The following is a 27075-nucleotide window of genomic DNA, read 5'->3' on the forward strand; positions in this document are numbered from 1 at the left end:
TATGTCAGTTTAACTCGCATTGGTGTACAAATTAAATCGCACAAAAGTGAAAATAAACTCGTTCAAATGTACATACAAACTCGCATAAGCTAGAATCGTTAACGTTGGCATATTGCGATGTGATATGTGATAACAATGAAAGAGGTGCTGTTGGAGTGCCAAAAAGTTAAAAGAAAGTGAAAAGTCATCATTATGGTTACAAAACAAGTTACAAAGTCATAATTTTTGTTTTGTTGACCTTTTAATTAACAATGGGTGGTGCTAGCAAGAGAAGAGTAGTGGTAACTATGCGGGAAATCATGCTACATCATTTTGATTTCCAAAGAGCCTGCCGAACACGTACAGCGTACGGAAACCAAGTGCATTCGAACAAGCACTGAGGTGAGTTAGAATGTCATGACATTTAATCAGTGTGTTTCATAAGTAGTGTTTGGTACTAAGTGTGAAGTGCGGCTCGATAATTCAAAGGTTATTAGTTCGATACTTAGGTGACAAGATTTTTTTATTTCGAATATTTTAAGTCGCATAAGATACTATATTACGTCGCAATAGTGCATACCGTACATCGCATAAGATATCGCTTCAAGTCATATAGCGTCATTATTTTTCCGTCAATGCACGTATAGCGCCTCCACTTTTGTACGCATATGGCACTTATACTGCATCTTATGCGATGTAACTTTACCATATAAAGGTACGTATAACATGAACATAAACTTCATTATACGTGCAAATTGGTTGTCTGGGAAATCACCTATTGTTGTGCACGCAATCAAAAGTTATACATTATTTTTTGTGTCTCATTTTTTTCGAGTCCAGTCTTTATATCCATGAGGTATTAAGTCGAAATCCTGGAAGGAATTCTACAAATAATCTTATGAGGAATTATTGGAGGATTCCCAAGAAATCCAAGAGGAATTTCTAGGGGCTTTAGGACTGTGAATGACTCTGTATGAGAATCACAAAATAATCGCACTCTCTTTTTCTTTTCCCAGACTGCTAAAAGACTACGAAAACGCCGATACGGAGCTGCTCATCTATGCAACTTCGCTCATCAACAAAACCCTGTCGGGCCTCAGCGACCAGGATACGTTCTACGACGAAAGCGACTTCCTCGAACAGCAGGGTATGGAAGGTATCATCCAACGGTACATGTCCCGCCCTGGCACGGATCTCGATCTTCTTGATCAACTACAGCTTTACGAAACGGTGTTACGGTTCGAAGACGGCGAAACCGATGGCATCCGTATCCCCGACAACACCGTTCGGAAAACTCTTCGATATCGATCGAACGACACCAGTGATAGACGGAAGTCACGGCGGCACAGTACCGGCACTGCGCCGTCAATGCAGCCACCTCCAGTTCCTCCTCCGCCGCCACCATCCGCGCTTCTTGGATTGCCTCCGAGTATTCCACCACCACCTCCTCCACCGCTACCACCACCGGTGGCACCAGTCACTTTGTACGGTTCCTTAAAGATACCAACTCAGCAAAATCAAGACGAAGACAGCTCCAGTTCGGCCAACTCTGGTGATCATGTTCACACCGGCGGTGGCTACCATGACGACTCTCGAGACACAACCGGCGTAACTCCAGGTCTTCGAAGGAGGCGCGAACGAGCCGAGCGACAGAAGAGTTTTATGCGAGAACAGCAAGAACTTACTCAGTTCAAAGCTCAGGAAGACACAAATGGTCACGGTAAGTAAACTGCCTCCATATTTTCGATTTAAGAATGCACATTGTCGCTTCGCCTAACCAGCGCAAGTGTGATGATTTGAACCTCATTGACTTCTATCTCGTCACTAACATTCGTCCTGTTTGCAACTGCACGCTCTTTTTCCGTGTGCCATCCGTCATTCTCATTTCCATCTAGGTTATATTCTAACCCAAACGGCTGCTCCTGTGCCAGTGCGACTCCGGAATGGACTTGAGCCTCGCACTACACGACTGAGCAGCTATCCACCGCAGCAGCAGCATCAACAACAGCCTCAAATCCAACACGCCACGATCAACGAGTACGAGCCTCCATCGACGCGGGTGTCCAATCTAACTCAATCTGTGATCTATAATCATAAACATAGTTCCACTACTAATAGTAACCTTAGCAATACCAATGATCTCGGAGTCTCGAAGGGATCGTCGATTTCCAACGGCGTGGGGCACGATCCGGTGGAGTATAGGAATAATAGGAATTTGCTGTTGAACAAGCATAACGGAGTAAGTAATGGGATCTACAATGGCTCCAAGATGGACCTCAATGGGAACGTGCCGAATGGCAGAGTTGCCAGCCCCAAGGAGTTGGATGAGAACGAGAGTCCGAATATCAAGAAGAACGGAAACTACGGGGAGATCAACGGGTATGGCTATACCAACGGGTACCATCTGAATGGTTATAAGCAGCAGAATGGGAAGGAAGACCATCGGAAGAGTAACGGGTATGTCAATGACAATGTGACGACCAATGGAAACCACACGGAACCGAACGGGAAGCAGGATCCTACGCAAGGTATGTTGTGTGAATGTGGCGCTTAATGATGCCGTGGCGATTATTTTTATGTTTTCTTGAAGCTTTTTGATTTTCTTGTTAACAATGCGTACGTTGATCTAAGAAGATTTTGTTGTTAAATATTATGTATTTCTATTCCATTTATCTTTATGAACATATATTATCATTCTACATCAATCATCGGATTACTTAACACACAATGTGACAGATGTTCACATAGGTAAAAGGAAATGATAATGTATTTGTCTGTACCAAAATCTTTGAATAATCCCATGGAAGAACGTATGGAAAAGGCATCGCATAAATACAATAACAGTTACCTGATGAACCAAAACCAAATTTTCCAAGAATTGCCTCAAAATACCTACATTGATTTTTTTTTTTTTTCAAAGTAAATACAGGTTAACCTCGTTTTAGTGGACATTTAAATTTTAAAAATGTCTATAAAATCGAATTTTACATAAAATCGAAGCATATTTTTGTTTTATTTTTATTTAAATTATATATCAGAATGTAGAAAACATATAAAAACTTGAGCTTGAGCTTGATCTTGATTGACCGCCCGTAGATGCTACTCTAGTATCGCCAGACTAGCTACACTCACACAAGGAACCAATGAGATATCTGCCGGGGACTAGCAAGCATCTTCAGTATGTGAGCGTTGGCGATGTTCTATTTTTAGGCGACAATGGTGCCTGCCACCACGTCAGGTTACTGGTCAATGTAGGGAAGGGTGAAAAAGTGATGATTGCAATCGTTTGTATCCACATCTGACCGAATATACCTCTGCGTCTGCACAAACTCATGCGGATGTCGGAGTGTTGGTGGGATATGTTTGGCAGAGGGTTCACACATTGGTGCGTGGATGCCAGGTGTAAGGTGGATTAGTGCGATTATTACTATGAAGCTAAAGCGGCACAGTTCCCTTGATTGCATAACTTGTAGGCGTTATCTAAGAGGATTAAGAAATGTGCTGTGAAAATTTGGAAGGAAGGGAAACGGCTTTTTCAACCATTTCTGTTCTAGCGATGGCTATGAACATGTGAACAAAAGCGAGTTGTACATATACGAATTTTGTCCGAATAATGTTGGCATGTACCACTATCTACTCGGTCGTCTTTTGTTGCAATTCTGGGCGGTGTAAAATAAAAGTGAGTGTACCCTGAATTTTCAACTTAATTACTATGATCTCCAAAAACTTTCCAAATCAAATCATTATGTCGCAGATTATTTCAGAAAATCATTTATGTGTTTCTCCAGAAGTGTCACAAAGATGTTTTTTACAAAATCTTGCATGATTTGCTTCACCAATTCCTCCATGATTTTTCACAATTAATTCCAGAGATTGTTTGAGAAATTCGCTCATGGATTACTTCAGAAATTCCTCTGAATATTTATTCAGAAATTTCTCTAGGCATTCGTTTGGAGAATCCATTGGCGTTTTTTATTAGAAAATCTACCAAGGATTTCAGCGGCAATTCCCACAGTAACTTGCAATTTCTCCAGAAATTTCACTAGGGATTCTTTCAAGAGTTTCACAAAGAGTTAAGTTAGGAAGTTGTGTATGAGTTTCTGCAGAAATTCCTCCTAGGATTTCTTTAGAAAATCCTTAAAAGATTTACCCTATTTTTTCGGGACTTCTGTGGATTTTATTTCCAAAAAATCCTTCGGAAATTCCTTTAAGCATTCTCTCAAATGATCTTCCAAAGATTTAAAGAATTTCTATTAGAAAGAATTTCTATTAGAAAACCTTCTTAAGATTTCTTTAGAAATTCTTCCAAGGACTGCAGGGATTTCTTCACATTTTTTTCGAGGGATCCTTTCAGAAAATCTCCTATGGCTTTCATTATAAATTCGACACAGAATGTATTCAAAAATATATCCAGATTTTCCTCCAGAGATTCTTTTACAAATTTCTCCAAGGATTATTGGGAACATAACTTCCACAGATTTTTCGATATTTTTTTCATGAACCCTTGCCGAAAACCATTCTAAAATTCATTTAAAAAATCTTTCATAAGTGTCCAAAAAGCTTATTAATCTATTATGTTATTCTATTATCAGATTCTTATAAAGGTTCACACGGAAAGGCTGTATTTCAGAAACTCCTGCCGAAATTTACACAGAGATTTCATCAGAAATTCTGTCGAGTATTCCTCTCTATATTTTCTCAGAAATTCAACAGGATATCCTCCAAGCGTACCTGTAGGAATTTCTCTATGGATTCCTACAGGAATTCATTTAAAAAATAAGATTTTTATTGGAGGATTTCTCTAGGATTTTTTTTTCCAAAAATATCTCAAGAGGTTTTGTTAGGTACTTCATCAGGGGTTTCCAGGTATTTCTTCAGGTATTCCTCCTGGATTTTTTTTAGGAAATCCATTGATGGATCTTGATTTTTTTTTAGTTTAGGGAGGCCTTCAATATTTTCAGAGACTATCAAAAATCTCAAATAGATTCGTCCTGTTATTTTTCAATCCGGTTTTGTTTTTAGAACTTTAGGTTCAAAACAACAAATTAATTTTTGGAATCTCCGGAAAACAAAGGTAAACAAAATCTTTAAAGACTCGTGTGTAATCGCAGCAGTAATTTTCAAGAGAATTTCTGAGAAATTTCAAAAGAACCTCCTGAGAAGCATTCAGTGGTTTTCCGAAGCAATTCCAGAAACAGAGTATCGATCGATTACCGAGGATATTTCCGAAATGTTTCACAGAGTAATACCCGGAAGAATCCCCAATAACATCTCCACAGGAATATCCGTATTTTTTTTTTAAATACGCAAAGATTGCTAGATAAACTCTAGATGGCATTCTTTGAAAATTTCCCAAAAAAATCCATGAGTTAATTTCCCAAAGAATAAATTTTCGATGGAATCTTGAATGAATTCCTGATCGAATCTCTGGAAGAATTCTCCAACAAATCCCTAGAGAGTTCTTCAACGATTAAAAAACACATCTGTATGAAATATCTGAAAGATACCTTTATGGAATCTCATGACTCATGAGTAATTTTCTAATGAGGATTTTTTGGATGTTTTACCAGAAAAAAAAATCTGTGCAAACTCTGAATGAATTTCCTATGATTTTCTAAGGAGATACTTGAAAAGCGTTCGGGAGGAACGAATCTCTGAAGAAATTCATCAAGAAATCCTTGAAATTCTGAGCAAACTCGCGATATCTGAAAAAGCTTTTATGTGAATTACTTATTCAATCCCTTAAATATCCATCATGCAATTCCTGAAAGGAAATATGAAGAAACCAGCTGTACCCGGCAAACTTTGTTTTGCCTACTGCGTTTTTTGACGTTTCAAGTTTCTAGCCAAGACGAAGTCCCCGATTAAAATGTATCGAAGATCGATTTTCAAAAATTCTCATTTTTTATGTTTTTTGCCTCATAAACCTTCCTTGGGTGAAAACTAACAGAACAAAACTAAGACGATCAAAATCGGACCTTCCGTTCGCAAGTTATGTGTGGTGCCACGTATGACACTGCATTTTTATATATATATATAGATAGATAGATATCCGATGAAACTCCGGGTTGAATTACCGACCGATTTCCTGGATGGAGTCATCAAGGATTCTCCAGAAGATTTGTTTATAATTTTATTTATGTGTATTTAACCTTTATGCAAATTCTACATATGTATATCTCTAGAGCATGGTTTTCCAAACTGAGGGTCGTGACCCCCAGGAGGGTCACCGGCCTTCATCCGAGAGCTCGCGAGGGACAGTAAAATATTTTACTGTAACAGACAATAAACGAGGGAATTTCTATGGTGGGTCGCGAAAACTACGTCTGCTGGCAAAAGGGGGTCGCGCACCAGAAAGTTTGCGGACCTACGCTCTAGAGCGATTCTCAAACGAATCCATTGAGAAATTTCCAAAGTTAACTCTAAATAATGAAAAATCTCCAAAGAAATCCCTGTACATGCCTGTAAATTCTTCAAGTATTCTTCATTTCCGATGCAATTTCTGAAAAAAAAAACTTCAACGAGTCCTTTGTGCAGTCCCAGAGAAATTCCTCAAAGCCAAAATGATTTCCAGATGGTATCCCTAGAGAAATTGCCGATGGAACCTGCCTATAGAGTAGAAAGAGGATTGTCTAGATGAATTTCCCGACAAATTCTTTGCAACATTTTCAATGGTATCTGTCGAGAAATGTTGAATGATTTTATAAAAATGTCTGGAGAAAATTTCATTATAAATCTTTAGTGGTATTTTGCACAGAATTCCTGAAGAATTTCACGATGGAGCTCCTGGAAAGAATCCTAAAGGGATTTCTTGAGGAAATTTTCAAGGAATTCATTGATAAATTCTCCGAGGAATCCTTGGAGGAATTCCTTGAGGAATCATCTAAGGTCTAAGGAATCCTTGGTGGACTTTCCTTAAGCAATCTTTGAAGAAATGAGTCTGCACATTCTTGGAGAAATTATTGCCTAAATACCTGGAGGAATCGACAATAAAATGCTTGGATGAATTTCTTAAGGAATCTCTGGAGGAATTCTAATACGAATCCGTTTAGAAATTTCTCCAAGAATCTCTAAGTAATTTTCTATTGAAATCTCCATAAGAAACCCAATGGTCATGGAATCCTTGGATAAATAACTCTACAGAAATTCTCAAATAAAAATTCCCAAAATATCGCTTAATAAATTGCAGTTGAAATCTCCGAAAGAATGTCCAATGATTTTCTGAAAAGATTCCCGAAATAATGTCTGGAGGAATTTCCGAAGGAATGCCCAAAAAAAATCAGATAATCTCTGGAAGCATTTTCCAATGAATCCCTGGAGAAATTCCCCAAAGAGTTGCCGATGCAATGTCGGTAAAATTCCTGAGACCCTGGATAAACTACTAAAAGAATCTAAAAGAATAATATGGTGAAATTCTCCAAAGATTCCAAAGGAAATTTTTCAAAAACCCCTGAAGAAAATCCAGTAGGATTGCTGCAGTAATTTCCAAATGCAACTACTGCAGTTATTCGCCAAGGAATCCCTGGAGAAATTATCGATAAAATAGTTGGAAAAATACTGAGTTAAAAGTTCGATTTTTGTCTTTTTTGTTCTGTACGTTTTCACCCTAGGATGGTGCAACAAATATGGAAAAATTGAGATACCAAAGTTACCCCATTTTACGGTACAGGTAGGACTCGATTATCCGGAGTCGGGCTCTGGTGCTTCAGAAAATAATATCTTGCAAACGGAATGCTGTAAGAAGCTGAAATTCTGACTGATCACTCATCAAAGTTGGTTTGACAAAATGTCAAAATTTCAGTTTTAAAGAGCATTCCATTCCCCAGATATATGTTTGAGAAGCATCAGAACTCGACTCCGGGTAATCGAGTGCGACCTGTGTTTTTAAATACCAATTTTCACTCATTCCGAAGAAGGCTTAGACTTTGAAGTTAAAAACGCAGTAGGCAAGACAAAGTATGCCTGCGATAGGGCACTGCACGAAATTCTCTCCTTCTCTTTCACTCTTATAGAAATTTTGTAAACAACAAGGCCAAGAAACGTCAAAGCCCCATACAAAATCAAAACAGTGCAGTGCAGTGTTTAGATATAGTTTGTAGAGAGTAAAGTGGGGCAAAAGTTCGAGTGGGGCAAGAGTTTCTTTTGAAGTTTTTGAGCTCAATTCAGATTATTTCGAGTCAAGGTTGTTCGAAGCCTTTTCGAAAAAGAGTATTTCACTTCAAAAATTATAAACATTGATCAATATTTCGAAAAGGGTTAACAAAATGTTGGTTTTTGATTAAAAAATTGTAATATGCGAGGATCCTTCCATCGCATGGAATGGAATTGTAATGAAATCGAATTCGATATTTTATTTTGGGGCGTAGCTAGGTATCTTTTGAAGATGCTTCAGCATTTATAACTTTTTGCAAAACAGATTTGGAAATCATATTTTACACATAGCGGGGCAAAAGTTCTGATTGTGGGGCAAGAGTTCGGAGTCATATGGCAGCTTTAGGTAAAAACTTGAAATTTTGCAAAATGTCCATATTATCTCTAAATATGATGGAATTAGTGAGAATATTCGATCAAAGTTAAAAACAAAGTTGTTTTCTCTGAATTTGGCGGGAAAGTACTAATTTTTGGTGTAATAAATTTAACCCTAATTTGGGTGAAATCCAGATCTAACTTTAAAGTGTATTCCAGTTCCAACATCAAATATTAATTGGTTTTGGGTATTCCTATTACCAAAGTGTCAAAATAGTGGGCTACGGGTAGCGAACTTCCACAAACACTAGAGTTGGAATAAGACACACACATAGAAAAAGTGTTGTAGCTCAAAATCGAAAAGACATTTGGCGTAACTTTGTTCGACAAATTTTTAGCTCATGGATGGTAGAATCACCACACGGTATTTATTTATTTTTATCTGCTTCGATTTTTTGAAAATATGTAGGGAATCGCGCTACTTGGGCGGTGGCTTCTATATTCGTCTGTTTTCCACTATAACTCAGTCAAATTTGAACCAATTGACACAACTTTTGGAATGTGGTGAGATAGGTATAGTATCTACCCGTGTACAATATTTCAAGTCAATTGGTTCAAAATTGACCGAGTTATAGTGGAAAACAGACGAATATAGAAGCCACCGCCCAAGTGGCGCGATACCCTAATTGAATTTTCAACTAAGGTCGAACTTTTGCGCCACCTTACTCTAACGGTGTTTTGAAGGCTCTGAGTCCTCTCCAACAGAGTTTAAAATTTTCATTTTCAATGAGTGAAATTCGCGTTGATTTTGAAAATTCTCAACTGAGGGATTACAATAAAATTCATTTGGTAAAAAAAGAAAAGCATTCAGCTGACAATGAATGTGGCGAAGCACGAATGAAAAAAATAGATTGTCAATTTTCATTTTGAATCTTCGAATTTCAAGCAGAGAGTAACTCTCCATACACTGATCGTGAGCTGGGAAAATAGGAAGTGAGTGTACCTCTTTGTAAGTGAGTGTTCCCATTCCTACCAATGGAATCAGTGGAGAAATAACGTAATTCTTGCAGAAATTCTCAAGATAAAAATCCCAAAATATTCCTGAATAAATTGCAAATGAAATCTTTGCAAAAACGTCCGATGAAAGTATTCCCAAAATAATGTCTGGATGAATTTCCGAAGGAAAAAAAGAAATGCAGATAATCTCTGGAAGAATTTTCCAATGAAATCCTGGAGAAATTCCACTAAGAGTTACTGATAAAATTTCAGTAAAATCTCCGAGACCCTGGATAAATTTCTAAAAAAATCACCAAAAAATTCTCAAAATAAACTTGGAGAAATTTCCCAACGATTCCAGAGGAAATTCTTGGAAGAATCACTGCCGAAAATTCAGAAGAATTCCTGCAGAAATTCCCAAACGGAACTGCTGCAGGTATTTACCAGAAGAAATTCGCAGAAGAAATTATCGATAAAATAGTAGAAAAGTGCTGAGTTAAAACCCATGACAAACGTTCGATTTGGATTTTTTTTGTTCTGTATGTTTTGACTCTGGGAAGGTTTATTAAATAAAACATATAAAGAAATTGAGTTACCAATGTAATCCTGCATTAAGGTATTTTCAAAAATCGATTTTCACTCTCATTTCGAAGGGCGCTTAGACTGAGAACCCAAAAAACGCAGTAGGCAAGACAAAATTTGCCGGCGATAGCTAGTGTTTAGCTGTAGTTTGTTTACCGGTTTGCTACTTATTCGCAACGTCGGTCGTCTGAGAGTTATTTCTCCAGCCTTGCGAATACGGGATCGTGGGTTTGAATCCATTAGATGGATTTCATATTTTGAAGAAGTTTTTAAATCCCTAGTGAAAATTTTGGTCGGATGTCTACCACAGCAACTGGAAGACTGGAATTACCTGAGCCGATCTTTGGATTCTAGATAATCGTAAATAGTGGATTTTTTGGTACAACACCTAAACAGTACATTCTTTTTATATTATTATTATTATTTATTTTAGTGCCCGGTGTTGGTATTTTTTCTTCCAGTAGTCCCTTCGTGAGTTTGTCTAGAAACTCATCATAAAGTCAACAATGAAATCTACTATGAGTAGAACCAAAGCTTGCTGACGTTCATAAGTTTTCATGCTGGAATCAGAAGGTTAAAATCTATGTCCAGTTTTAATTGTGGGGCATAGATGAATAAATGTGTAGTTACTTACAACCTTTTCGTTGAATTTGAGTTGATCATATAACAACATTCCTAAGACATAAAGATACCTAAAACGTTGTATTACGTTGATTAGAAAAATTGCAATACATCGGAGAAAGTTGATTTTAAAGTACCATACATTTTGTAGGGGTGTAAGACATTGCACTTCATTCACTTGAAAGTGAGATTTAGCCACTCACACCCCCTTTTGCTTTTAAACCCCTCAAATTGTAATTGAACAAAAAATCTAAATCCCTCAAAAATAGGTATGAGACGCTGGCGTTTGAAAAAAATTTTTAAAAGAAAGGAACTCACGATAAGCGAACTAAACTTTAACGAATCAAAAACACGAAAACTCTTCGTCAACCATAAAAATATATGAAATATGTCGAAGTTTGAAAAGCCTTGGAAAAGTTGTAGACAAATGGAGGGTCTTAACATTGTAGCATAGTTAAAAATCTCCTGAAAACTTTTTCTTCATCAACCAATGTAATTTAAATGAATTGTCTTATTTTCTCAACATCGTTAATCACTCAAACAAATCATGTCTATCATGTATGCAAAATTTTACAAAATTCCCAATATTCAAATCACCGACAGCAATATCCCTAATCGTTAGTCAAACACCACCACTAAAAACCACTTCTTCCCTTCTCCTCCACATCAGTTGAGTCGGACAGCGAGGAAAAGAAGCTAATAATCCAGCTGAAGAAGGATCACACGGTCAAAGACCTGACCCAGAAGCTGTCGAACCTGCCGCTGAGCCCCCAGGAGGACAAACCCCAGAACCGGATCGGCGACATGTCCGGCTTGATTTCCAAAGCCAAAGAAGGACTGGCCAAGAGCAAGAGCAACAAGGACATCTCCCGGTCGCCGAGCGTCGACAGCGACATCAAAAAGCTGGGCGGCGAGCAGAAAAAGTCCGAAAACGAACTGCACTGGGAGGAGATTGTGAAGAACATGACCCGGAAGCTGAATCTGTGCGACCTGGACTTTACCGATCTCACGTCCGACGACGATAAGGATGTGCTTGCGCCGCGGGGATTCGGCGGAGCGGTTCCACCTCCACCGCCGCCGGGAGGGCTGATGCCCCCGATGATGGGTGTAATGCCACCGCCACCGAGCATGATGATGCGGCCGCCGCCGACCAACCTGATGGCACCGATGTTCCCCAACGGCGGAGGACTGGCGAATCCGGCAGCCATGACCAATGGCGGCGGCGACACAATCAAGAAGAACAAAAAGACTGTGAGTATCCCGAAGAACCTTTGTCGTTTTCTGTGTAGTCTGACAAAGTTCATTTTGTTTTTACACTCGCTCGTCTGGGCATTCCATGTCGAATTAGGCAAAGAGAATTTTAAGATTTCACCAACTTTTTAAGACGGATGTTAGACGGGATCCTATAACAGTTCCCCGAAAACCGAAAAACCGAATGACACATACCCGAATGCTATTTCCCTGCTACATAATGTCTTTTACTTCATAATACTTTTTCCCGAGAGTTTCCGATGTGCAGGAATAGTTTTCACCAAATATATGTAACTGGCACTGCACTCAAACTGAATGCAAATAGGGGAACTTACGTATTTTCGGCAGTTTTGTTCTCTTCATCATGGGGGTTTTTTGAAACCCATTGAACTCAGATTTGGCCTCAAATCCTTCCCAACCAAGCTGAGTTATATGCCCTAATTTCGTGCAATTAGGCCCACAAAAACCCCCCATGACGAAGACAACAAACCTGCTGAAAATACCCTTCGTCACCCTAGTATGAAGCTTAAAATCAGATATTTTTCCTTCTTTTGTTCAACTGCTATTCTTTCGAGTCTGAGAATAATGAGAGTATAAAGAAATAGCTCATTTTGGATTAATAGAAAAAGCAGTACACTGAAGTTTTTTTTACGCGGTTTTTTTACGCGGTCCGTCCTAAAAAAACCGCGTTATTTCAAGACCCGTCGTAAAAAAAAACCACGTTATTTCAAAAACCGTCGTAAAAAAATCCACGTTTTTTTAAAAACACGCGTAAAATAGTCAGCACCACATCTAACGTGACTTGACTTTTTTTACGACGTTTTTTGAAATAACGCGTTTTTTTTACGACGGGTCTTGAAATAACGCGGTTTTTTTTACGCGGGACCATTACCGTCGCAAAAAAAAACTTCAGTGTACTGTGAAATGATTAGGCGAGTTATATAGAGTACTGCTCGTCTGTCGCCTCTATCCAATTCAAACTGTCTATGACAAAGCTTTCCACTTTATTTCATGGACTGTGTACAACTCGCCCTAAAACTGATCAGCTTAACAGCTAATCACTGTAACAGTATAAGACGAAATAACAACCTACGATAAAAGAAGGAAAAATTTTCTCTACATCATAATCTCATGATTAACGCCTAGGTCTTGAAAGAATAGTCGATGCACAAAAGAAGGCAAAATTTCTGATAAAAATTAAGTTCATTTTCCCCAGGCATCACTTTCTTTTGACTAGACTATTGGAAAATATGTTTTCGGGGTAATCATCTATTCGGGGAAATGGGCTATTCGGGGTAATGGCCTTCGGAGTGTTGGAATTCGGGGTACTGGATCATTCAGGGTATTGGTTTTCGGGGACATGGTTTTCGGGGTAATGGGATTCGGGGTGCTGTTATAGGACCGTTAGACGGACATTAGACATCCCTAGTTACCATTAGCACTATATTTCGCCACTTTTGGCACACAGGGCTATTAAGCTGCCAATATAGAGCATGTTAGCTCCTTAATAGCATTATATCCGTCTCCAGGTGGATTATAGTGCCTCGTGGTTACTTGGGATTCATTAGCGATATAAGACACAAACTAGACCGAAGGGTATTAAATTTTCACTAAACTTTTTCCACAATCAGGATTCATAGAAAAAAAAATAAATAAAAATGATCTTGGACTAAAACAGTAATACAATTTTCAACCGTCAGTAATTAAAGGTTTTGGAATTCCATATGTTGTTTTTTGAAAAATTTGCTTTTTTTGTTTAGTCTTGGTTTTTCTGATTTTTTTTAATTAAAGAAAAAAACGACGAAAAACTGTTGTTGCAAATTCTATTTTTATTTGAGGTTTTCTGTTTCAATCTGATATGGAACAAATCCAATAATATAACAAAAAATACAATTCTACTCCATTCATTCTGAATCCAATCCCTCAGTGCAGCCGTTCAGAGGAAATCGAAATCAGAAAGCAATTTAACTTTCACCACCCATCGGTTCCCAGTCTCACTATACTGCTTGTTTCCTTTTCCACTTTTCGCCCCGTTGTTGTATGTATAGGTAAAACTTTTCTGGAAGGAAGTTCGCGAGGATATGATTCCGGCGTCGATACAGCGCACCATTTGGGACGAGCTGCCGGAGGCCACCGTGGACACCCAGAAGCTGGAGCATTTGTTCGAATCCAGAGCCAAAGATCTGATGACAAAGGTAAAATTCTGTGCTCGATTGGTTTTCCGGGTTTTAGAGGAAGATGAACTGGGTGTAGATGGGGGACAAAAAGTTCGATCCTTTTTTATTTCACAGGCAGGTTCTCTAACACATGTTCGAGTTGCACACCATATGTCATTGCAGTTCACCCGTTAGATTTCTATCTGATTCTGTTTGAACTAATTGTACCGCTAAACTTCATCTGTTAGAGTAATGAGACGTGGTGTCTTCAGCGTAATGCATCCATCAAATATTGCGGAGTTGCTAGTATATTTCAAATAACACAGATCATCTTTACATCCAACTGTGAATGTCTGTCTGGTGCTGACTTCTTATTTTCTGTATTTTTCTGTCTTTTTTCTTCCGTGAACACTTGCACACATCACTGCAACACACACACACACACACACACACACACACACACACACACACACACACACACATCATTAACTACAATAAAACCGTTCTAAATTCAAAACCTGACGCTCACTCGTTTGGGCTCGGAATTTGGCACTATTTTCGATCGTCATACCTTCATACCTACTATTTAACCAATCACTAGGAGGTGAGTGTTCTGCTGGAAACGGTTTGGTGTGGTACTACATATAAGTGTGTGTCTTTGTTTAGTTTTTTTTTTGTTTTTTTTTTGTCAATAGATGGTAATCTATTGTTAGTCATGTTTTGTAACTCATTTGTTGATTTTTTTCCTGATTTCTTATTGTTATTTTATGTTTACTGTTATTTGCTTACATTATTGGTGTGAAGTAGTTGTTTCTTCAGTTTTATTGTCAGTAGAAAAGGATTAAAGTTTTGGAAGCGTTTGAATCACTACTAATTTATATCATTATGCCATTCACTTCTCCAACTATCTATTTTTCTACTATCTACTTTTTTCAGAAGCTTTCCTTGTTAGCAATGTAACATAAAACCCATTTATTTAATATAACAGAATTTTATTTTTAAAGTTACCTTATATCTATGCAAATAACGAAGGATATTCATATTCAAAATTGTAATCGAATTATGTAATGCTGCATGTGGAAGGGTGACGTTGCGCCATATGTATATCATGCTCGCAGTTTTTGAATTACGTGTAACAAATGTTTTAAAAACAGGTGTACACTGAATAAGAATAATTTTACCGTCATAAAAATCGAGTAAACGGGAAACAACTTGCCACCCCCTCAGTGGTGTCATCGAGGTTATTCAAAGTTACTCACGGTTACTCAGCTCTTAAGATTAAAACAAAAAAAGAATAATTCCTAGTATGAGTGCCCTTGCGAATATAAGAAAAATAACCTATGTGGAGAACTTTCACCAATGTTTTCTAGAAATTATTCCTGAAATTTAATGCAGAAGTTCTTTATAAAACCTTCCCTGAATTCCTTCTGAAATTGCTCCATGCATTCCTTCAGAGAATTCTACAGAAACTCCGATCATGAAGTCTTCTATACATTCTTTTTGCAACTTCTTCTAGAACATTTTGGAATGTGAGAACTTCAGAGCGATCACTATTTTGAATGCTGTCTACAAAGTGCTATCCCAGATCATCTTCCGTCGTCTGTCACCTAAAACTAATGAGTTCGTGGGAAGTTATCAAGCCGGCTTCATCGACGGCCGTTCGACAACGGACCAGATCTTCACCGTATGGCAAATCCTCCAGAAATGCCGTGAATACCAGGTCCCCGCACACCTGTTCATCGACTTCAAGGCGGCATATGACAGTATCGACCGCGCAGAGCTATGGAGAATCATGGACGAAAACGGCTTTCCTGGAAAGCTGACTAGACTGATTGAAGCAACGGTGTGCAAAACTGCGTAAGGGTTTCGGGTGAACTATCCAGTTCATTCGAATCTCGCCGGGGACTGCGACAAGATGATGGACGCTCAGGCCTACTCTTCAACATCGCTCTGGAAGGTGTGATGCGACGAACCGGGCTCAACAGCCGGGGGACGATTTTCACAAAATCCGGTCAATTTGTGTGCTTTGCGGAAGACTTGGACATTATTGCCAGAACTTTTGGAACGGTGGCAGAGCTGTAAACCCGCCTGAAACGCGAAGCAGCCTTTGCTGCTGGTGGTGAATGCCTCAAAAATAAAGTACATGTTGGTAGCCGGAACCGAACACGACCGGATCCGTCTGGGTAGTAATGTTACGATAGACGGGGATACTTTCAAGGTGGTGGAGGAATTCGTCTATCTCAGGGGGCCTACTACGAGCACTCGGAGTTTTCGAGCATGCTAAAGACGATCTTCAGCGATATGCAGGAGAACGGTGTGTGGCGGAGAAGGATGAACCATGAGATCGCTGCACTTTACGGCGAACCCAGCATCCAGAAGGTGGCCAAAACCGGAAGGATCCGGTGGGCAGGGCATGTTGCAAGAATGCCGGATAACAACCCTGCAAAGCTGGTGTTTGCTACTGACCCGGTTGGCACAAGAAGGCATGGAGCTTAGAGAGCACGACCAGGTGGAGCGTGACCTGGCGAGCATTGGGGACCGAGGATGGAGAGCGGCAGCCACAAACCGAGTTGATTATGTCTTGTCTTAAATGTGATGTTGTACAAATAAATGTATGTATCTAGAACATATTTCATGACAAAACATAAGCCAGCCTCGGGCTAAACATTTATTTGATAAAACACCTAATCTCTCATTAATTGCTTCAGAAATCCCTCGGAAATTCCCTTCAGAATTTTCTCTAGCAAATCATCCACAAAATTCTCCAAGAAAGCCTCTAAGTATAAAAGCTTTCACGGGATTCCTCAGAAGTTCTTCCCTAGAGAATTTTGTCCTGGCGGTGGTTTTTTCACATATCCTTCCTGAAATTCTTTAAAAAAATCTCAAAGATTTCCTTTAGATATTCGCATGAGAATTTTTCAAGAAATTTCTCCAAGAATTCTTTTGATGGTTCCTACTGTAATTCCGTCTTGGATTACCTTGGAAATTCCTCTAGCGATTCGCTTGTCCTTCGAAATTTTCCTTTAGAGTTTTCTACATGGATTCTGTCGATTTTTTTTCTAACAATCTTCCATAGATATTTCTGTTTTTTTTTTTAATCTCCCGTAGGGTCCTGCAGAAGTTTGTGCAGGTTTTTCTTTAAGAAATTCGCCAGAGATTTGTTCAGAAAATTCCCTTGGGATTGTAATAAAAATTACGTAGGAATGTTTCATGAAGTTTCTACAGGGATCGATCAAATCAAATCTCCCAGCAAACTTCTCCGGCACTTCCTCTTAGGATAATGCTAAAAAAAATTGTAGGGTATATTTATCCAGCCGTTTCTTCCTGTATTTCACAGGTATTCCGCCAGACATACGTCCACTTATTGCTCCAGGAATACTACCAGAAAATCCTGCAAGAATATAAAACATTTCTCCAGGAATTTTCCTTAAAATCCTTAAATAAACTTTTCCAGGAATTACACCAAGGGTTTTTTCGAGGAATTGTCTAGGCATTTCTCCAGGACACCACAAAACATACTACTGGGATTCCTTCCAAAAGTTCTTCAAGGTTTTTTTTTTCAGATATTCCACTAGGGATTCATTACTTTCTGATATTTCTACAGGGATTGTTCTGAAGATTTTTTCAGAAATTCCTTTCGATTTAAGGAGAGGTTTTTATCTCTGGGGATGAACCAAAGACCGAATTAAGACGTCGCACTTGAGTTCAAACCGGGGACCACATCTAGTACTTCATTTGGTCCCCAGGTACCCAAGTATGACAGATCGAAGTTCACCTTTTTTCGACTCACCTTGAACGTGTAATTTACTCGATATTTTTTGTGGTGGCAGTAGGCTATGTTGATGTGTTAATGACATTGATGAAAAAAGGAAAAGTTTTGACTTTTTGTGCACATTTGGCGAAAGTCTTGCATGTAATAAAAGAAAATCAACCCTTTATGTATTTCCGGAATGGGATGGCTCATAATCTTGCTGGTATGTCCCAACTGATGTACATTTTCTGTTATGCCACCAACAATCCGTACGTTTTGTGTCTTGGAATTCCCCCAGGGCTATAATTTGTTCTCAACAAATCAATTAAGATCTAATGATCATTGCTATCAAGCGTTTCTCATTAGCTTGAAGAACGATCTTCAATAACGTGCTCCCTCGGTTTGGAAGAGGGTGGCAACCACTGCCGGAGGTTTGCCCTCTCACTGTCAAACGATGAGGTTGGTTACGCATAATCTCAAATGAAAGTTCTACTTTAGAATTTAAAACAAATTATCATAAAAGCTCAATTCAATCTCAATGTATTTTTCAAAATTATGCTAAATAAATCTGGAATTTCATAAACAAAATAATCTTGGCAGACAGGTGACGTTCTGGACCAGGCAAAAACTACTGAGTCAGCAGCAGTCAGCAGATAGTCTGGTATTCTCCGTTGCCTAGCGGAGCGTCGAGCCACCTGGAAACATCCGGCAGCACTCCGGTGGCGATTTTTGCGTCAGTACCGAGTTAGTTCGGAGGGATTTTACTACTATTCATGTATAAAAAATGTCAGCGATAAATTGGTTTAATCTCCTAGAATGACCACAAGGCAGCTCTACCGGGTTCCTTAAATAAAACAAACTTAGATTAACATGAAAATTCATTCAAAGAATACCGTCTACCATGCACTAAGCAGTGTACCGCGGTTGTTTATTGTTGAGTAACCAGCAATTTTCTCTTAGCAACAGATTTTCAGTTCAGAGCAAAGTACAAGGTTGCTTAAGAAACAGGTAAAGTATATGAATTTTCTGTTCTAGTACTTCATGGGCCCAAAAATTTCTATGGGTTGTATGGAAGTTGGACGTCTTAGTTATGTCTTTGGATGAACGCATAAAAAAATAACTTCCTTAAAATCCTTCTTAATTCCTAGAAAAAAATCGTAGGGAAATCTGGAAGTCCAGAAAAAATTGTAAGAATTTTCTGGTGAAGAAATCTGTTGGGGAATTTCTGAAGGAATCTCTTAAAAATGTTTACAGAAATCCTTTCATAGTTTGCAGATAAAGGTACTGGTGGTATCCTTAAAGAAATCCCTCAGTGAGTTTCTCAATGATCTATGGAGGATTTTCTGAAGCAAACCTTGGAATAACTACCAATATGCGACGAATAAACAATAATCAACTCCTGGAGATACATCTGAAAAAAAAAATCTTAGAAGAATTTGTCATACATTTACAATTATTTGGAGAACCACTAAAGACATATCAATCTTAAAAAATACATTTTTAAGGAATCGTTGAAAGAATACCTTGTGGAACTGGAGAACCAAAGACATAACTAAGACGTCCAACTTCCATACAACCCATAGAAATTTTTGGGCCCATGAAGTACTAGAACAGAAAATTCATATACTTTACCTGTTTCTTAAGCAACCTTGTACTTTGCTCTGAACTGAAAATCTGTTGCTAAGAGAAAATTGCTGGTTACTCAACAATAAACAACCGCGGTACACTGCTTAGTGCATGGTAGACGGTATTCTTTGAATGAATTTTCATGTTAATCTAAGTTTGTTTTATTTAAGGAACCCGGTAGAGCTGCCTTGTGGTCATTCTAGGAGATTAAACCAATTTATCGCTGACATTTTTTATACATGAATAGTAGTAAAATCCCTCCGAACTAACTCGGTACTGACGCAAAAATCGCCACCGGAGTGCTGCCGGATGTTTCCAGGTGGCTCGACGCTCCGCTAGGCAACGGAGAATACCAGACTATCTGCTGACTGCTGCTGACTCAGTAGTTTTTGCCTGGTCCAGAACGTCACCTGTCTGCCAAGATTATTTTGTTTATGAAATTCCAGATTTATTTAGCATAATTTTGAAAAATACATTGAGATTGAATTGAGCTTTTATGATAATTTGTTTTAAATTCTAAAGTAGAACTTTCATTTGAGATTATGCGTAACCAACCTCATCGTTTGACAGTGAGAGGGCAAACCTCCGGCAGTGGTTGCCACCCTCTTCCAAACCGAGGGAGCACGTTATTGAAGATCGTTCTTCAAGCTAATGAGAAACGCTTGATAGCAATGATCATTAGATCTTAATTGATTTGTTGAGAACAAATTATAGCCCTGGGGGAATTCCAAGACACAAAACGTACGGATTGTTGGTGGCATAACAGAAAATGTACATCAGTTGGGACATACCAGCAAGATTATGAGCCATCCCATTCCGGAAATACATAAAGGGTTGATTTTCTTTTATTACATGCAAGACTTTCGCCAAATGTGCACAAAAAGTCAAAACTTTTCCTTTTTTCATCAATGTCATTAACACATCAACATAGCCTACTGCCACCACAAAAAATATCGAGTAAATTACACGTTCAAGGTGAGTCGAAAAAAGGTGAACTTCGATCTGTCATACTTGGGTACCTGGGGACCAAATGAAGTACTAGATGTGGTCCCCGGTTTGAACTCAAGTGCGACGTCTTAATTCGGTCTTTGGGAGAACCCTCTACAGAAATTCATAGAAAAGTTTCTTGAAAAAGGGCAAGTAATTGATTTTGGAGTAATTCCGTAGGAATTGCTAAGAGAATATTTGTAAAATTGCTGAAGAAACATTTCTGAAAGAATTCCTGAAGAAAGGTCTGAATGAACCCAAAACAATGTCCGGAGGGATACCTGAAAGAACTTCTGGAGAAACCCCTGGAGGAACATCCAGACTTTTTTTTATCGTTATCAACGAGATTTTTAGCCCTAGGCTAATTTATCTCGGGACCCACGCTTAACTTCACTTCCGAAGGAAGGACTCACATTTTGCGAGTTTGTCGGGAGTGGGGTTCGATCCCAGGTCCTCGGCGTGGTAGTCACGTGCTTTAACCATCGCACCAGGTCCGCTTCACTATCCAGACAAGTTCTTCTGGAAGATTAAATTAACTAGTAATATGAACTAACGATTGAGATAATATGTAAACGGTCTACAGAATATGATAGACAACAAAAAATAAATTTAAAAAAAATCTTTTAAAATGAGTGAGAGTACGCCACAGAACTCGTTTCTTGGCTGCCGCTCTCCACTGTCGGTGACGCTCAATGCTCGCCAGATCACGTTCCACCTGGTTCGCCCATCGTGAGTTTAGGGAGCATCTGGGGAAGTTCCAAAAATAATTTCTGAAAGAGCTCCTAAAAAAACAAAAAAAAAAAATTCAAATTTCTGAAACACCTAGAGGATTTTTTTTAAATCTCAGAATCACTGTATTAAAATCTTTTGGCATGTCATCTTATGAAGAAGCTTTTGAATGAATTGCTGAAAAAAAAAACTCATAAAGAAATTTATAGAAAATTTTTTGAGAAGTTTTCAGAAATCCTAAAAAAAACTCTTGCAGGAATTCCTTTGGAAATGTTTGAAGAAATACATGCACAAACTTCAAGATCAATACTTGAAGAAATTCTCTAAAGAATATCTGATGCAATCCCTGGAAGAATCTGTAATAAACTCGAGGACTAGGGTCAAGATGAATTTTTCAAGACATTTTTTTTGAGAAACAGCTGAAGAAAACCCAAGAAAAAATCCTAGAAATATTTTAAAAGAAATACATGAACACTAGTATGGGACCCGCTTGTATGGAAAAAATAAATCCTCGCTCCAGTCGACTTTTTAGATCCTATTTAGGTCCCATATGAACTGTACAAAATTTCAGCGCAATCGGTGAAACTATAATTTAGCGCAAGCGGTTCAAAGTTTGCATAGGATTTACTATGGCAAAAGTTACACTGTCAAACAAAAAATCCCAGAGGTCGCCCTTCGTCTCCTTAATTCAAATCAATCAACGCTTCTTGTAGAAAAATCATTTATGAAACTTTCCTTCGAAGACCGCACAACGATTGGATGCTTGTGGAAAAAGTTATTGATTTATTACCGATTAGTGATCCAACGAACGGCTTTTTGTTTTGTTTTATCAGCAGCACTGCTGCTGCCGTTGTTGCATGGGGTGACGGGAGGCAACACCACCCCCGGAAACAGCAGCCAAGGATGGGAACACTCACTTGCAAAGAGTTACACTCACTTGCTATTTTCTCAGCCCAGAAGCGTGCAATCAAAAAACAATGTATGAACGACTTTTGCCTTGTGGTTTTATCTAAAAGTTTGCCGAATAGAGTAGGGGTCGCACACGCATACCAAAGTCGTTACAGAGTTGCGAAGGTAACTCTCCACAAGGTGAATGTAAATTACACTCACCTCGTGGAGAGTCGCTTTCACAGCTCTGTTACGAATTTGCTATGCGTGTTCGACCCCAACTATATTTGGCAAACCTTTAGATAAAACCACAAGGCAAAAGTCGTTTATACATTGTTTTTTGATTGCACGCTTCTGGGCTGAGAAAATAGCAAGTGAGTGTAACTCTTTGCAAGTGAGAGTTCCCATCCCTGACAGCAGCAGCAGAAAATGTTCCAAGATTCTTTTCAGAATTTTTCTAAGGACTTCTCCCGGTATTCTTAAGGAATTCTTCCCGGAATTATGCTTTATTTTCCTGTTGAGCTTCTTCTCATAAATACTCCATGGAATTTTTTCCGGAATTTCTCCAGTATTTCTTCCAGAGATGCTGATAGAACAATGTCCAATTTTACCTTTTTTTCTCAAGAATTATTCCTGGGTTCTATTCTACCATTCTTTCAGGCATAACTTCGAAAATTATTCCAGAGATTCTTTCCGGATTTTTAATATAGGATTTTCCTTGTTTTTTTTCACTGATTGTTCCCGGAACTCTTCCATGGATTTCTCTCGCCATCCTCTCTAGGACGCTTCTCGCAATTTTCCCGTGATTTTTTTTCTTGGAATTATATCAGTAAGTTCTTTCATCGAATGAGTGTAATCAGTTTCGTACCTTTTAATTCTGCCCTATGTTACTTATCCTTTGACAGATACGCGTATTTCGACTACCACTTGTAATCTTCCTCAGTGTCAGTTATTTACTTGGACAACTGACACTGAGGAAGATTACAAGTGGAAGTCGTAATACGCATATCTGTCGATGGATAAGCAATATAGGGCGGAATTATAAGGTACGAAACTGATTACACTCATTCGAAGAGGGTATTCTGCTTAGAGGGTTCGAAAAGTCGGTACAAGAAGTTCTTTCAGTTATTTCCGAATTTTTCGGGTATCACTTCCAGATGCCAGCAAAGGATTTCATTGACATTTTTTTCAAAAGATGCTTCCCGATTTTTTTAGGGATTTTTCCAGTTTTTCTTCTATGTTTTACTATCAAAAATACGATCAACGGGCTTGGTGGTCTAGTGGCCACCGCTTCTGATTCGTATGCAGAAGGTCATGGGTTCAATCCCTGGCCCGTCCTTTTCATCCTACTTTGTATCTTTATATCCACTTTCTCTCGCTCTCTCTTCTCTACATATACAACTTATGTATATTCATGTGTTCATAGCCATCGCTAGAACCAGAAACGAATTGAAAAAAATCGTTTCCCTCCCTTCCAACTTCCACTCACAGCACAGTGTATATATAACGCCTATAAGTTATGCAACCAAAGCGTGCTGTGCCGCTTGACCTCATTCACCTTATTCACCACATAATCTAACACGAACACTGTAAATAACCCTATCCATGGATCGCATCACCGACCCAACGGTGACTCCCAGATCTCCCATCCTTTCCGTCTAACAAATACCCCAGTCCGTGCGGGTTGTGGGGACGCAGAGTGCTCTCGGTCTCTAGTAGCAACAACCAGTACACTCTAACATTCCTTTCCCTTCCCAGCTGACTATAAGGACTTGGCCCGCGCCGTTATTGATCCAAAATGCATGAGCTGCTGAAATTGCACTTTGAGAATAAGTGGAATGTCCCAGCCTCTTATTCAGTTGGATCTCAGTGCAACTGGTACCAGTTCAGATCAATCACGGAGGAGCAACCATTGACATGTATAGTCAGAATTGATCGTTTTTTTTTTGATCGTATGTTTTACTATCAAAAATACGTTCAGGAATTTGTAAGAAAATTCCTCTATTGATACCTCCCGAAATTCCCACAGAGACTCTGGTTGGAACTTTCTTCCTTTGTTTCCTTTCATTTTCCCTTTATTTTTAGGCAGTATTTTAATCTATCAGATTTTTTCTCCCAAAAATTCATCCAGAGATTCCCCCGGAAATATTCTTGACATTTTTCTCGATAATGTTCAGAGATTTTCAGGATTTTTCTAAGGCTCCCCTTAGCGTTCTGTCAAGAATTTTTTCCGGAATTCTTTAGAAATTTCTCTTAAAATACTTCCAGGGACTCATTTTGAAATTATTACAGAAAAGGCTTCCGGAATTGTTGCAAGGATTTCTCCCGGGATTCTTCCAGGCATTTCATTCCGAACTCCGATTTTTTCCAAGGAAATCTTTTAAACATTTTTTTTCAGGCATTGTTCTCGGAATTCTCGTAAAAATTTATCCCGGATTTCTGTGAAAAATTTGCCTCGGAATTATAATAGTTATGCTTTAGGAATTCCCCAAATAAATATTTACAAAAACTCACCAAAGATTTCTTTTCAAAATTCTCTCGCAGAATCCTACCAGAATTCCTACAAGATTTCATCCGGAATTCTTTCAGGGTCATCTTCTGGAATTATTCAAAAATCTACTCCTAGAGTTTTTCTAAGCGTTAATCCCAGAATATTTTCAAGGACATTTACCGCAACAGATTCTGCATTTTTTTTCCCAGTGCTTTTTACGACAATGTTCCATAGGTTCGATCCAGAATTCTCCCAAGGGCTTTTTCCGGATTTCTTTTCTAGTGTCCTTCCAGGATTCTTTCAAGAAATCTTCAAAAATTCCTTTGGGAATCCGTCTAGGGATTCCTACTGGCTTTTTTGTTGTAATCAATCCGATTTCTCGTGAAACTTTTCTCTTTTCTTCATGAAAGTCCCATCATTTTCCAAAGGCACCCACCGGAAATATTCCAGATATAGGATTGCTGTCCCCCGGGCATCCTTCGAGGTATACATTCCGAAAATCTATATTGAAATTCCTCGCGAAATTCGTTAAGGCACGACTCTCAATTCGCTAGATGGGCGAAAGTTCGACGGCGCACTAATTATCATACCGATAAGTCATCGGATAGACAGTGCAATACAGAGAGTCGTATATTTTAATATTAGCTGCTAGAAAATTTCCTGATATTGGTAATCCTCATGAAACTATGCCATGTATTTTGAGTGATTTCTAATGATTTTGGTACCGTAATCCGGGGTCAAATTGATCACTTTTAAACAACTTTTGCCGATAACATCTTTGCCAGTTCAAATATTGCCAAAAGAATTTCTGTAAAACCAGTACCCTGTAGATCTCCATGGAACCATGTGACAGAATTTTGTTCAACAAATTTAAACTTTAAGTTAAATAACTTCAAATATCAAAAAATTGGAAATGCCACTTTGGGGCGAAATTAATCAGTATACATTTAAGCATCGGGTGGGAAGGAAAATTTCCTTCTCCTCTTAATTTTGCTTTCCTAAAACCGAATTACGCGTTTAAAATCTTACAACTAGTGAATTTAATACTTTGATCGCAAAATTAAATTTTGAAATTTTCCCTTAAACGCCTAAAATTAGGCAATTTAATTTGAAATAAGTGATTTCTATCACAATAAATGACTATTTCTTCATAAAATGAACTTTTTTATAACTATTTCATGTTCTGATTAGCTACAAAACTTCCCAACCAAGGTTCCGCAAAATATTAAAACAGAGAATTTACGGAAAGTCCTATTAGCAATCGATTTCCGCTAAATGAGAGATACATTGCAAATTCCTTTAAAAAATTAGGCAAAACTAACTTTTTTCTAAAAAATTAAAATTCTACACTCATCTCTAGACAGCTACGAACCACATGACGTAAAAAGTTTAAGATCATTACGACGCTTAAGAGTTCCTAATATGGAATTACAATGTAGTACCCGAATGATCAATTTCACCCCGCTGGTCAATTTGACCCCGGATTACGGTATCCATAGTTTAATAAGGATTTAAAATATAATCAAATTTAAAAATATGTTTTGTATGGGAAAATTTGTTCTTTTATTTTTTAAAACATATGTCTCAAGAACTAAAAAACATGCATCTCGAATTTTTTTTGATATGTCTTGCCAAATTTACTGAATTTTCTGATAAAAATATAGAACCATGAAACCCCTTTGGTCCTGAGACCGTGAATACGTCAAAAAACTAAAATAATTGCATATTTTTTGCATCTAAACACAATTTGGCCACTTCAACAATTTTTTCCTGAAAACTACAATTCAACAGCTTTTAAACAAACAAAAAGAAGTTTAAAATCGATCAACTTGTTTAGAAGTTATAATTTTTTGACATTTTTTAGTTTTTGTAAACATTGATTTTAAGGACCACCCTATTTTAAAATTGGTCACCCTTATGACGACATAAAAAAAATACGGGTCTAACTATATTCAATGAACTACAAACCCACCAAGTTTCACGGCAATCGGAGTTGAACTAGGGTAGAAGCTTCAGTTTTGGTCAGCCCGGAGTTATGGCCATAGTGCGGTATTCAGCCTGTTACGATCTAAATCGGCATACATTTATTTTTTACAAGTAGATTCTAATATAATATGATGATTACAGCAGCTGTGAAAACCGTACATTTTGATTGAAAACTGGAAAAAAAATAATTTTCCTTAAAAAATCAGCTCTCATATATCTATTTTGGCCAGGGTGCTTCTAATTTTGCCACTCCCATAAGAAATACACGTGATTGACCAAAATAGAAACCAAAGCTGAGAATATGGCCAAAACTGCAACAAAGCTTCTATTTTGGCCAGTGCCACTTTTAATATAAAAATCAAGTATTAGCTGGATTTCTACATTTTTCTAATAAAGTATAGTTCGAAACCTTTCATTTGACACATTGGTAGTTTTCATTAGATTATTTGTTATTTTTATCAAAATGATTTTCCTTAGACTGGCCAAAACCGGTGCCCGCACCCTATATCGTTTTCCTATGGAATGGCTATACATAATTGGTAATGAAGAAAATGACAAGAGATTTT

At 38.2% G+C, this 27075-nt stretch overlaps 1 protein-coding gene across 8 annotated transcripts in view; it reads left to right on the forward strand.

Annotated features, from left to right (window-relative positions):
• LOC115263279 (serine-rich adhesin for platelets) overlaps positions 1-27075 on the forward strand; it is a 552542-nt gene that overhangs the window by 492132 nt on the left and 33335 nt on the right. For 5 of the 8 annotated variants that reach the window (XM_062852797.1, XM_062852795.1, XM_062852796.1 and 2 more), the window contains 4 exons: positions 996-1699; positions 1875-2507; positions 11315-11895; positions 13944-14091. In XM_062852797.1, the coding sequence (XP_062708781.1) occupies positions 996-1699; positions 1875-2507; positions 11315-11895; positions 13944-14091 (2066 nt within the window). The remainder of the gene's footprint in view (positions 1-995; positions 1700-1874; positions 2508-11314; positions 11896-13943; positions 14092-27075) is intronic. The other 3 variants (XR_009997896.1, XM_062852798.1, XM_062852800.1) reach the window with 2 other exon arrangements.

This window comes from Aedes albopictus, chromosome 2 (genome assembly GCF_035046485.1).
Source record: "Aedes albopictus strain Foshan chromosome 2, AalbF5, whole genome shotgun sequence".
Taxonomy (NCBI): Eukaryota; Metazoa; Arthropoda; class Insecta; order Diptera; family Culicidae; genus Aedes; species Aedes albopictus.